We start from the raw sequence: 13,379 nt of genomic DNA on the forward strand, positions 1-13,379 counted from the left end.
CTATTCTCTTTCGAAAACAAAGCCTCCCAAACCCAGTGATTCAATAAACTCGTTCAAACATAATTTGATAGTTTTTCCCACTCATGATGTGATAGGAGGTGAAACTGGATCTACTCTGCGCAAAAGAATCTATTACAAATAGTCATACTATTATAGTGGTGAGTGGGTGAGAGTGGGCCCTGGAACAGAATGAGCTGTTGTGTGTGTGTGAGTTGTTAAAAAGAGTGGATGGTACAAATAAAAATGAATTGAAATAAGACTGAGAAGGAGCATCCATCTATTCCTCCTCCTCCTACTCCTCCACTTTAGAGAGCAGCAGTAGCAGTGGTAGTAAAATACAAGACAACAGAAAACAACTGTCCTCTGCTGCTGCTTCTAACCACTCTCTTTTTCTCTCTGTCTGCTCACCTCAACCAATTAACCAACCAACACATCCACTTATTATCTACTCCCTTCTCCATTAGCACACTCTCCATTTCATCTCAGGTGAGCTGACTCAAGTAAAGATAGAGAGAGAGAGAGAAACGAAAAGAGCGATTAATGCAAAACTAATTGCTTTAATAAATATTGAACAAGTCCAAAATATTTATTTATTGATTATTTAATGCATATTTTACATAGTCATCAACAATAGAGAAACAAATTTGTTTATTGTTTATACAAATTAGCACCAAAAATAAAACATTGAATGAAAAAGAGGAGAAATAGAGAAAGAATGAAAGAAATACGAACAGTATCAATTATTCACTAACTTATACTTTCTCATCAAAATGGTTCAATTAATTAATGACTACTGCGCTGACATCTAGCTAACATTTCTTTTTGTAGACCAGGTGGGTCACGTGACGGGAGGTGGAGGTAGGGGGCACTTCGGGAAGTATGAAGTTTGGTTAAAAACATTAACCCTTTAGGCAGGACTAATGTGAAATAATGTGGAGGAGGGGTGGGAGGGGACGGGGTGTGGTTGATGGGGTTGAGGCGATAGTTGTTGCAGTTGCATAATGAGATAGATGGTGGATAAAGTTAGGAAGCATAAGATAAAATTGTTTGTTTGTTTGAAATGACTGCTTGAATACTTCATTTGATCATACATTGTATTGTATTGTATTGTAGACTAACAGTAGTGAATCATCTATCTAGCGCAAGAGAAGAGAAGAGAAAGAGAGTTTGATAAACAATACAGACAATATATATTTAGTAGCAAAAATAGAACATCACATCTTTATTCTATTCATTCCATCCTAGTTTGTTTGTTTGTGATTAGAAAAATAACATGGACATTTTCAGATAGTCTTTAGTGTGTTGTGCAGTAGATGGAATACATTGTCTCTCCTCGCCATCAACCATCAACCAATAGGAGGACTTCGATTAGGATTAGGAGGCTAACAGCGAATGATAATAAGTTTGTTTGGTTTGGTTAAAAGAAGAAAGAGTAAATTAGCAGTTGCTACTGGCGCTCAGCTCATCGGCTAGATTGCTTTGTGGCTTATCATTGGTAGTGTGTGTTGTTGTTGTTGTGCCCAGTTTAGAAGCAGAGCCATTCGACAGGGTCAACTTGTGCTCTTCCTCCCCACCTCCGATGGGGGGGGGGTGGAGCTTAAATAAGACTAATAAGTTCAATAGTGGGCTTCAAATAACCACATTAGAGGTTAACATATACCTCTATTGAAATTCAAAGTAAAAATGGCTCCAGTTTCGGCGCACTATTCATTTGACTTTTAGCATGAAATTGCCGCCAATTGATTTCAGCTGCTTGAAATTGTGATTGAGAGAGAATTTTAGATCACGAGAAACGCAAAAAGTCAAGGGCATAAAAGTCACTCGAAAAGTCAAAATTGCCAAGCGAAAATATTGCATAAAAAAGCCACACACGTTTACAATAATTGCTATGAACTTCGTTCAAGAGCAATTAAACACTTTATTTTCACGCATTGCACTTCCAGTTTCAAATATACCCCCAAAAAATTACCTATCAAAAAAGACGCTCAACAGATGCACCTCTTCGAGTCGTAGAAGACAGCGCCCCAATACAATTCAAATTCTTTAAATTGTAAAAAAAACCAGGAAGGCCAATAAGAGCCCCAGCCATCTCTTTGCCGCCATTAATAATATAAATAGTCATACACTCACCTTACAGCTATAAAACTTGGGCTGTAAAGTAAGTCAGCTTCCTGTCGGTGTTAGTATGCACTGTTTCATGTCAGTCATTACTTCAGGTGAGACTGTAGGTTATTTGGAAAGTCTACCCGTTCTCTACTAGCGAGAAGAGGCAAACAAGTGTGCGTGGGTGTGTGGTGGAGCAGTTTCAGTGTGACCTGATCCCCCCCCCCCCCCCCCTATTCTCTTTCGAAAACAAAGCCTCCCAAACCCAGTGATTCAATAAACTCGTTCAAACATAATTTGATAGTTTTTCCCACTCATGATGTGATAGGAGGTGAAACTGGATCTACTCTGCGCAAAAGAATCTATTACAAATAGTCATACTATTATAGTGGTGAGTGGGTGAGAGTGGGCCCTGGAACAGAATGAGCTGTTGTGTGTGTGTGTGTGTGTTGTTAAAAAGAGTGGATGGTACAAATAAAAATGAATTGAAATAAGACTGAGAAGGAGCATCCATCTATTCCTCCTCCTCCTACTCCTCCACTTTAGAGAGCAGCAGTAGCAGTGGTAGTAAAATACAAGACAACAGAAAACAACTGTCCTCTGCTGCTGCTTCTAACCACTCTCTTTTTCTCTCTGTCTGCTCACCTCAACCAATTAACCAACCAACACATCCACTTATTATCTACTCCCTTCTCCATTAGCACACTCTTCATTTCATCTCAGGTGAGCTGACTCAAGTAAAGATAGAGAGAGAGAGAGAAACGAAAAGAGCGATTAATGCAAAACTAATTGCTTTAATAAATATTGAACAAGTCCAAAATAATTATTTATTGATTATTTAATGCATATTTTACATAGTCATCAACAATAGAGAAACAAATTTGTTTATTGTTTATACAAATTAGCACCAAAAATAAAACATTGAATGAAAAAGAGGAGAAATAGAGAAAGAATGAAAGAAATACGAACAGTATCAATTATTCACTAACTTATCCTTTCTCATCAAAATGGTTCAATTAATTAATGACTACTGCGCTGACATCTAGCTAACATTTCTTTTTGTAGACCAGGTGGGTCACGTGACGGGAGGTGGAGGGGGGGGGGGGCACTTCGGGAAGTATGAAGTTTGGTTAAAAACATTAACCCTTTAGGCAGGACTAATGTGAAATAATGTGGAGGAGGGGTGGGAGGGGACGGGGGTGTGGTTGATGGGGTTGAGGCGATAGTTGTTGCAGTTGCATAATGAGATAGATGGTGGATAAAGTTAGGAAGCATAAGATAAAATTGTTTGTTTGTTTGAAATGACTGCTTGAATACTTCATTTGATCATACATTGTATTGTATTGTATAGTAGACTAACAGTAGTGAATCATCTATCTAGCGCGAGAAGAGAAGAGAAAGAGAGTTTGATAAACAATACAGACAATATATATTTAGTAGCAAAAATAGAACATCACATCTTTATTCTATTCATTCCATCCTAGTTTGTTTGTTTGTGATTAGAAAAATAACATGGACATTTTCAGATAGTCTTTAGTGTGTTGTGCAGTAGATGGGATACATTGTCTCTCCTCGCCATCAACCATCAACCAATAGGAGGACTTCGATTAGGATTAGGAGGCTAACAGCGAATGATAATAAGTTTGTTTGGTTTGGTTAAAAGAAGAAAGAGTAAATTAGCAGTTGCTACTGGCGCTCAGCTCATCGGCTAGATTGCTTTGTGGCTTATCATTGGTAGTGTGTGTTGTTGTTGTTGTGCCCAGTTTAGAAGCAGAGCCATTCGACAGGGTCAACTTGTGCTCTTCCTCCCCACCTCCGATGGAGGTGCGAGTGGATGTTGAAGTTAAATGCCCGTCTTCATTTTCTGTCCGGTCACCCCCTCCCCCGTTTGTGCTGGAAGTGGATGCCTTTTTGGATTGGACCTCCCCCTCCTCCTTGCCCCCTGTGACCTCTGAGCTCAACTGACGCCTTAGCTTAGCCCTGTTGTAGTTGAACAGATTCTTGACCCCGTTGACTTTGCTGCCCGAGTTGTTCTCCTCACCTCGAGTGGCTGGTGGCGGATTGTGGGGTGGAGGCGGAGTGGTAGAGGTGGAATGGGATTTGTTCTCCTTGTGTTGGTGGGGACTCTGGGAATCAAAGACTGAATCATCCAGTGGACTACAGTCTGGACTGAGAGGGGTCGAACATGTGGAGTGTTTTGGTCTTTGCAAACTAAGATTGTTCTTGCTTTTGTTCGTATCTTCGTTGCCACCATTTTTGCTCGTTGTTTCCATGCTAGTCGCCACTTCCATCGTTTGTTGTGCGTGAGTCGCTGGCAGACACACACTTCGCCTGCCAGATGGTCCGAAGTCCTCACTTGATCCAATCAGACTGGCCAGTTTTGGGTTCTTGGCCACCAGTTGTGACTTGCGACCCTTGAGCCAGTAGGTTTTTTGCAGTCCCTTGCCCTTCATCTCAATCTCGCCTGTAACACAAAAACAATCAACATAATGTTCATTCAAACAATCCGAAAAACATTATGTAATCAAATTGTACATGTAAGAGAATGAAGTGAATTGAGATAATACATTTCCACTTTGTGCACTATTCAATTTCAATCAACTTTCCAAAACGACGCAGCTCATATTCATCCTCCTGCTGACACATAGGACTATATGTGCAATTAGTATGCTGTATGTTGTACCTCTGTACTCAATGAGGAATTCGTCGAATGTGGCCAGACTGCTCTTGCACTGCTGGCTGATGTGGATCTTGAGGGGCTCTCCGTTGGACTCCATCCGGGAGGCAGTGTTCACGGTGTCTCCAAACAGACAATACCTATCAACAAACACACACACACTCTGAGCAGTGACACTTTCTTACAGTAGACCCGAGAAAAGCACTCAGATGGAACTCAGGCCCCGACACTGATCACGTGAACTGCAACAACGTCTGCTGGTTCCCTTTTGCAGGTATTGCAAGATCGGCTTCAACACAGTTCATTTGCAATGACCATACAAAGGGAAAATGGAACAGAATGTGAAACAAAGACATGGTGAACACTTGAACAGTACATTGAAGCTGACACTTATCAGCTAAGATACAGACTTTTTACTGTAATTGATGTTATCCCTCCATTTTTTCATTTTAAACTTCTGTCGCTCTTATCAGCACATTTGTCGGGGTATACGCATTATCAATGCAAATCGAAAATCAGTTTGTTCAAACTAAAAATGCTCATACACAAAATGCAACAAATCACTATCATAGCTGGCAGATTACCAGAAAATAGCAGCGATAGCTTTGTAGATCTGCAGTCTTAAAAAGATTGTAAGAAAACAGTCCAAAAACTAGATTTCTTTTCATTAAATGATGAGATGTTATATTTTGATTAAGAATGGCACACACTGACTTGAATTTATCTCCTTGAATTTAAGTTAAAACATACGCGACAGAATGCCGGAAAAAGCCGCTATTGATTCTCAAGAACCCGATTACGATTGGCCGAAAAAGATGAAAAAGAAGAAGATTGATGTACAAAAACATTTTTTCAAGTGCGAACTATTTTGATTTCACATTTTTTATATGTTAAATAAACTCTTGTTTCCTGCTAAGAGGATACAAAGGCTCAGATCAAAACCAATAAGCATTAACGATAGTAGCTAAGACTTATCACAATACAGTTCAGGTAGAGGAAAAACTAAAATAGGGTTTTAGGGGTTCATCCTGTTTCTTATTTGGATTTCGTTTTTTAAATGATTCTGTTCAATTTAGATTGCAACACAGAGCAACCGCTGCTCAAAAACACTTTGAGCAGAATGAGCGAAGAATGAAACTAGCCAAGCGAAGTCAAAAAGATTTCATGCAAAATGTCGAAAAAGTGGCAAATAGAGGTAAATCTAAGCAAGGTATTGTTCGACTAAAAAAGGCGCAACAAATGCCTGCTAAGATGAGCGTGGCTATTAAAAAGTCAATTTGAGAGTGAGAAAGTCAATTTTCAGAGCGCGGTAAGTGACATGTGACCACAAACTTAATCACGCGAGTGAACATGAAAACTGGCTTCACAAATAATGAAAAATGACGTCACTAACTCATTTCTGTCTAAAGTGCATAAAGTGCACGTATGAAAAAAGTAGGTTTGAAGTGATCGTGACGTCGTATGGTCGTAAAAAAATCTTGAAAGCAAATAAAAACAGCAGTACCAGACCAGGATGACAATTCAGTAAATTTTCTTTGACCGAAAAACCCCACCTGGAAACTCCCAAAACTGGACATTGAAAATTAAGACAGAAAAGCTGATAACAAAATTGCAAAACAGTAAAAAAAAGAGAACCAAGTTAAATTACCGCTTATGATAAAAAACAGAATCGAGACAGCGTTTGTTGTTCAAACACAGTTTTCTTCAAAATTAGAATGAAAATCTTTCACGCCACACAAACACTCGATTCTTCGCTCCACCTCGTGGTTCGGGGTGACCAAAATCACAACTCAAATTGACTTCAAAGATCAACCAAATAAGTGCTCAGGTCTTAAAAACAGAGCCCGAAGAATCCGGAATCACCTCCAAGGAAAAATTTGTCTCAAACTTCAGCCAAATATTCAATTGAGTAACATATTTATGCTAGTAACTTAATAAATTCGAGGTCAAATAGATAAAATGAAGAACAAGGTATCAATCTTCGAAATCTAATTTATTTGATAAATCTTCACACGTCGCGACTCCAAACATTTTATACTAAAGACTATGTTGAGATACACCTCTGTTCAATCACTGACAGACTATATAACAAAAAAAAAACAATGGAAAAACAATACTTAAGAAGTAAAAGGAGAAAAAACAAACTTTGTAATTATCAAGAACTGCTTAAATCTCTTTATAACCTTTCTACAAGTTCTAATATCCAAATAAATTTTACCTAAAAGAAAAAAACTTTCGCTCTCAGTCAGTGGCTGGAGTCAGAACGCAGGGACGGCCACACAATAAAAGACACAGAAAGCCAGAAACCCCAAAAATGAGAAAAAAACGTTCATTTATATTGATTCAAACTGGCTGTACAGACAGTTAGATGTCTCATCACAATAATAGAAGATATGAAATAGATCTAAAAAACATTTCCTCAACAAAAACTATTCTGAAAAAGCAAGAGAACAGGCCTATAAAATTTTGGACAAGCTGCAACGAACTATGGTGAGGCAAAACAACTTTTCTCACAAAAGATAAGCGTGCTTTAATTCGGCTGAGCAGATCAGGGCAGCTATTAAAAATAAGATAACAACAAAAAAGACAAGAAAAATTATAACTTATTCAATTTTCTTCAAAAAAATTAACCTATAACTGACTTGAATTAAATCGCTACAAGTTCACTACAATCACGAAAAAGAAAAACTACTGCAAAAAACTATCAATAGACTGCACAAAGTAAATGTTTCTCAGAGAACGGCAAAAGGCCTCTAAAACGGCAAAAAGACAATAAATCCCGCGACATGTCGTCTTAATATCCATTAAAATCATATAATGGTCAAAAATGGTCTACACTTATTCGTTATCTCAAGCTAGAAAAACCATTTGTACTGGCAAAAACTGGAATGAAAATTTATAAACTGCTTTCAAAAAGCCACGCTTGCACAAAACGCCAAGAAATTTTTTTCACACCTACTTTTTCGGTCTTTCTCAAAGAAATTGATGAACAAAAATACTCTAACTCTCTCTCTCTGCTTTCGGCGTTTCAACTGCAGATTAAACTTAGCATTTTTTTTCACAAACTACGGCATTTGACTTCCTCTAATGCACACTTCCTTCAAAACGATTTAAAAACAGATATAATTTGAAAAGGTATCGACGCCGCTAAAACACTCAGAATAATGCTTGTTATCATTTATCTTTAATCCGCAGAAACCTTTTTATTAGGGACAATAATAAAAAAATAAATTCCTATTACAGTAAACTAATTCAAATTAAACTTAAGCTTAAAAGTGCAAAAGCCATTCAATTGAGTGAGGTAAGTCACGTATGGTCAAGACTTCTTCAGCTTTGCTGCGTAAACACGAGTAAAACGAAAAAGGAGCGACAGAAGACAAAACAAACATTGCAGGATAAGTCCTGACCTACAATTCAAAGCAATTTCATTGACAAAACAAAAGCCTAGACCTAGAATGGACAATGAATCAATTCGGAAAACCATTTAAAAAAGCAATAAAAAGCAAAAAAGCAATAAAAAGCAAAAGTCAAATGAAAAAACAAAAGAAATCAAAGTCAAATTGCCGCATTTGAACAAATCACAACCAAGAAAGCGAATTTTTGTTCAAATGTTGTCTGAACACTTTAAAAATTTGAGTAAAAAATATACGCCGCAAAACCAATCGCTTTTTTGTTCCACTACCTGTTTCGGCGTGACCAAAATCACTACTCCAAATTGACTTCAAAAATCATGAAAATGTGTGAACAGATCTTAAAAAAACATAGCCGAAAGAATTCCGGAAACAACTCAAAGGAAAAAATGTCCACCCTAACTGGCATAATGAACTAATTGACATCCTTCTTAATAACACTAGTCAGAGAACTGAATGCCTATTGGACGCTTCCTCTTTATCACGTTTCCGAAGACGAAAAGTCAAATGGGTCAGACGAAAAATCGGTCTAGCGAAAAAATGCATAAAGAGACGAACATGATTAATATATTTGCTACCAGCTGCGTTTGAGAACAATTAACAATAATTTCCTAAAACAATGCTTGTTTAATCCTGTATGATAAAAACATTTCTACTATAACTCAGCGTTAATGAGGATAATAGACGATGAAATATGCCACATAAAAGCAGCTACGTGCGGCATCAACACACACACACACAGAGAGAGAATAAAACATGCACAAGAAAGGCGAGCAGAGAAACCAAAACCGACAGAGAGCGAGAAAAAAGAGCTAGAAACATTTTTCATGATGGGATTCGACTCTGCAACTCTAGCCTTGTTAGTAAACAAATCATATAGAAAAAAAAGTGAAAAAGGCAAAACTGATGTTTTCAGACTTTGCAGTAGTAAAGCTCAAAACCATTTTTGGTCTTTGGAGTTCTGTCAAGTAACCTGTCTGCAAGAAGTATAAAGTTTCGTTGGCCAGTAAGGATCGTTAAACTCAAAGGACAAAGAACATTGAAAATTTTAACAAAATCTGGCCAAAAATTAGATATTAACATCTTCAAAACCATTTTTCATTATCTCAAGAGAATATATAGAATCATTTTTTCAAGCCTGAATTACTTTCACTGGCACCTAAGGATCCACAAACTTCGAATAAGAATAAGTTTGAAAAATTGAAAGAAATATTGAAAATAAAATTTTATCCAAAATTACTAAAACTGGAGACATATAATTAATGATCACCATTCCATTAACTCCAGAAGATATACAGCAGCTTGTTATCAAACCTTGGAGGAGCTCCCAGGGCCCCTAGTCCCGAAAAAATCGCAAAAAAATTCAAAAAATATTTTAAAAAATTGCAAATATTTTTTTGAAAAACTGCTTAAATTCGTGATATCAAACCCTGAAAAACATTCGAATACATCTAAAAATATGCAGTAAGATATTATTAAACCCTAGAGGAAGTTTTATGGCAATTGAGGCTTGAGAAACCTAAAAAACAACAAAAAATCGTCAAAAAAATTTGAAGTTTTATTTTAAAAAAATTGAAAAAATTTGGGATATTAAAAAATTGAAAACCAACCCATGTCCAAAGGCAATTCTCCAGTAACTTTTTATCAATCCCTAACGGAGGTTTTCTCATCGCCAAGTTTGAAAACAAAATGGATAATTAAAACAACTGTCAAAAAACTGAAGCTTCCTGAAAAACTACTATTAATTGTGCTGTTTAAATCTTAAGACAATCTTAAATATCTTGAATATCTTAAAAACTTATTAAACAATTCGTAGCATCTAGAAATAATACAGTAATCTATTGTCAAACGCAATAGGAGCTTCCTTGACTCTTGAGGCTGAAAACACTTAAAAAAGGACAAAAACCTCAAAAAAAAACTTGAAAACTGCAAGTTTTTTTTTAAAAAATGCTAAAATCGGTGATATTAAAGTTAAAAACTATTTCATGGCCAATATTCATTTTTCAGAAACTTATTATCAAACCCCTATGGAGGTTTTTTGGCCCCTGGGTCTGGGAAGAACTGAATAACGAAAAAAAAACAAAATGTCAAAATTTTTTTAAAAAAAATCCAACACTTAATTCTATCTTTTCTATCTATTTCAGAGGCAGATTCTGAGCACATTCCCTCTATTTCTCTCAATTTAAAAACAACTCTTTGCAGCTTTATTCGCTTCTTCTGTCTCCACCAACTCTTTCACGCAACTTGTTCTCCAATTACTAAGTCAATCTAATAAATCAATCACAATTCATTTCTAAGTATATAATTTTCACCCAATAGAAAAGTATATTATTCATATCAAATCTGGATTAAGAGATTGTATATGACACTTCGCCTCTACAGAACAAAGCGACTCTTTTAGTAGGACAATATAACAAAATGTTTCTTTAAAAGAACAATGTGCTTTTCAAAAAGAAGACTGCGCCTCTTTAAAATTTTCATGCGAGCTTTAGGTTAACATTAGAAAACGCCTTCCAGCAACCTTTACTTCATTTAAGCTATATAAATTATATTAATGTGTTTTTGTTTTTCTTAAGCTGATTTAGGGTTATTGGCCAAGTGCTGGCAAAATAGGTCGACGTCGTAAGATGGTTGCATTACTTAGTTCCTCTCGTTGTGGAGCTGTATGTCCAAGAAGCTTTGATAATTGTTTGTCCGTGATGACAAGGTTCTCTGCTGTAAGTCAGTTTCCAGGTTGTAGCATAAGTGTCTGCTTTTCATCTTCTGTTACCAAAGGTATTTGTCGTGGATGAATTCCGAAGAGCCCACCACAAACTTTCGCATTTTTGAATACCGTCGACAATACTTTTGACAGACGTAGTTTAGGCGAGCGTGTAATATCATTGAGATCATAAAAGAGATTGTGCCAATTATGATAGACAGGTCCCAAGTGTTAATTTGCGTGAAACGTTATTTAAACTAGGTCAAATACTCTGCATATCTTTGGTATATCGGTGGTCTTTGGTGGTCAGGAATTTCTGACATTTGGATTTGTATTTCCTCAAAGAACTGTTGTCTCGCTTGAGCAAGGGTTGCAAAACGTGGCAGGTTGTCAATTGCCGGACCCTCTGATAGAGGATGTTTCCAAGGGTCAGTTAGTTTAATATCCAGTTTTTGAAGCGTTGTATTTTGGCATAAAAACATGTCTGCTCTGATTTCTAAAAATGTGCTTTCCAGGTTTGTTCCGCATTGAAGTTCAATGATGCAGACTTGGCATCCTGGTAGAGGTGTCCTTTTCAATGGATCATGGTTTATCATTTGGCTTCTATACATTTTGAAGTTCGATGATGCTGATGTTATTAACCACTTCCCATTTCCCAAATTTCTCGCTTTTTCTTCCAGTGGCAGCTTTACGGTTTTGATTTCACACTTTTGCAGAGCAGTTAGGTGATTGTTAATCAACAGCGATCCGGCACATGTATCTTGAGCTGCCCCTAGAGAGAAAACGTTTATAGACAGGGAAAAGCTACTCGATCCGACACATCTATTGATTTCGTCTTGTGGAAATAACGCCATTTTTTGAACAGAAGAAACTGCTATAAAATCAGATTCAATAACATAGTGATGTGTGACCGTCTGTTTCGTCATTAGGCATCGGTATAGGTACTGCTTTATACAAATTTAAAACAGTCGCTGCATTAACAAATGGAATGGCTAGTGTGATGTACATCCCATCGTCAACTATGTCGACATTTCTCGGCATTTTTGTTTTGTAGTAGGTTAAAATCTGTGTTATTGATATAGCCAATGAAAGACGTTCGTTCGTGTCTGATTGCCAATGGTTTACAACTCGAAGAAGTTCCTCTAGCTCTGATCTTGGGAGGAGTGCCATGGGAATCAATTTGTTTACCATAATTGTCACTGAGTTTAAGATTGTTCGCTTATAACTGTAGATTGCAACACAGTACATTTTTATTTCATTTAGCAAAGCTGTGTGAAAGTGGATCCCAGAAGACTTGCCTGTACTTGAAGCATTAGGTCCCTTGCAAAGAATAGTTGAGAGCATAACATCAACGAGCTTGAATTATTTTGGATAATATCCACTGCTTGCGTCAAAACCATTTAGTTATTTTTCTGCGTCTGAAAAATTCGCTTTTGCACTGAATTTACATCCTTAAGTTGAGCAGCCATGAGATATATTTTTGAGTCGACTTTGCCTTTAACTTCCGGCCACCGGTGGTCGTTTAATTCAATTTGCGATAAAGCCAAGTCGATATCTTCACGATCTCGACTGGACCCTCCACAGGATCCAAAAATGCTGCCGAGAGAGCACGCTATTCCTGCTCCCGCAGTAACTGCTGTAAGTGCTCCTGAAGCAATTAGGCCTGCTCATCTTTTTGTCCGTTCGTTATCAGTCTGCTTTGTTGTTTGCTTTTCTGTTTCGAATGTTCTCCGAATCTCGGTTTTCATATTTAAAATGTTGAGTTGAACTGATTTGAAAGCGTTTTCTGTGTGAAGCAGTTTAATTTGGTTTCATTTGTTATCATGTGATCACGTGGGCACCCAAATGAATAGTCATTCCAAGAATTTTTCAAAAGTAACGAAAGATTTCTAAATTGCTTTTCCAAAGAGACATTCAATATTGGAAAGGAAACAAGAAATTGAATGTATACGAAATTTTCAGCCAGTAGTAGCTTTTGTTGATCTATGAAATCAATTCCTTTCTGTGATTCGATTTTGTCAATATAGCAGATGTGTACTATAAGTGTGAGAAATATTCGGCATTTCCAACAAATCATTTTGGAAGTTCCTTCTCGACAGATTGAAAGCTGCAGGGCTTACTATTATTTTCAGGTGGCCTGTCTAAAAATACTTTATGCCTGCAGAAGAAAACATAATTAAATGATGAATAGTGAAAATGTCGAAGTTTTTCATGGCTGTAAACACTTTGAAGCAATGTTAAGAAACTTTTTATGACTGCTGCTGGGTGCAATAATAATCCCGCGGCGAAAGAAGCGTTTTTGACAGACAAAAAATCTGAAGATGTTGTTCTGGCAGTCTTTATTATCCAGCCAAGTTTATTTTCCCAAGGAATGTTTTCTCGTTATTTAATCGACTGTATAACTTAGTCTAAGACATCGCTACATGTAGACGTCACAAGATCTCAAGCCACCCCCTTTTATCTTGAGGACCTCTAATTTTAAACTTTA

At 37.0% G+C, this 13,379-nt stretch overlaps 1 protein-coding gene across 4 annotated transcripts in view; it reads right to left on the reverse strand.

Moving 5' to 3' along the window:
* Positions 1 to 2,569: 2,569 nt before the first annotated feature.
* The window catches only part of LOC142350306 (receptor-type guanylate cyclase gcy-28-like), a 182,997-nt gene continuing 172,187 nt past the window's right edge, over positions 2,570 to 13,379 (reverse strand). For all 4 annotated transcript variants that reach the window (XM_075402119.1, XM_075402118.1, XM_075402117.1 and 1 more), the window contains 2 exons: positions 4,787 to 4,920; positions 2,570 to 4,567 (listed from right to left, as the gene is read on the reverse strand). In XM_075402119.1, coding sequence (XP_075258234.1) covers positions 3,780 to 4,567; positions 4,787 to 4,920 — 922 coding nt within the window. In that variant the 3' untranslated portion in view covers positions 2,570 to 3,779. The remainder of the gene's footprint in view (positions 4,568 to 4,786; positions 4,921 to 13,379) is intronic.

This window comes from Convolutriloba macropyga, chromosome 12 (genome assembly GCF_964194025.1).
Source record: "Convolutriloba macropyga chromosome 12, txConMacr16.3, whole genome shotgun sequence".
Taxonomy (NCBI): Eukaryota; Metazoa; Xenacoelomorpha; order Acoela; family Convolutidae; genus Convolutriloba; species Convolutriloba macropyga.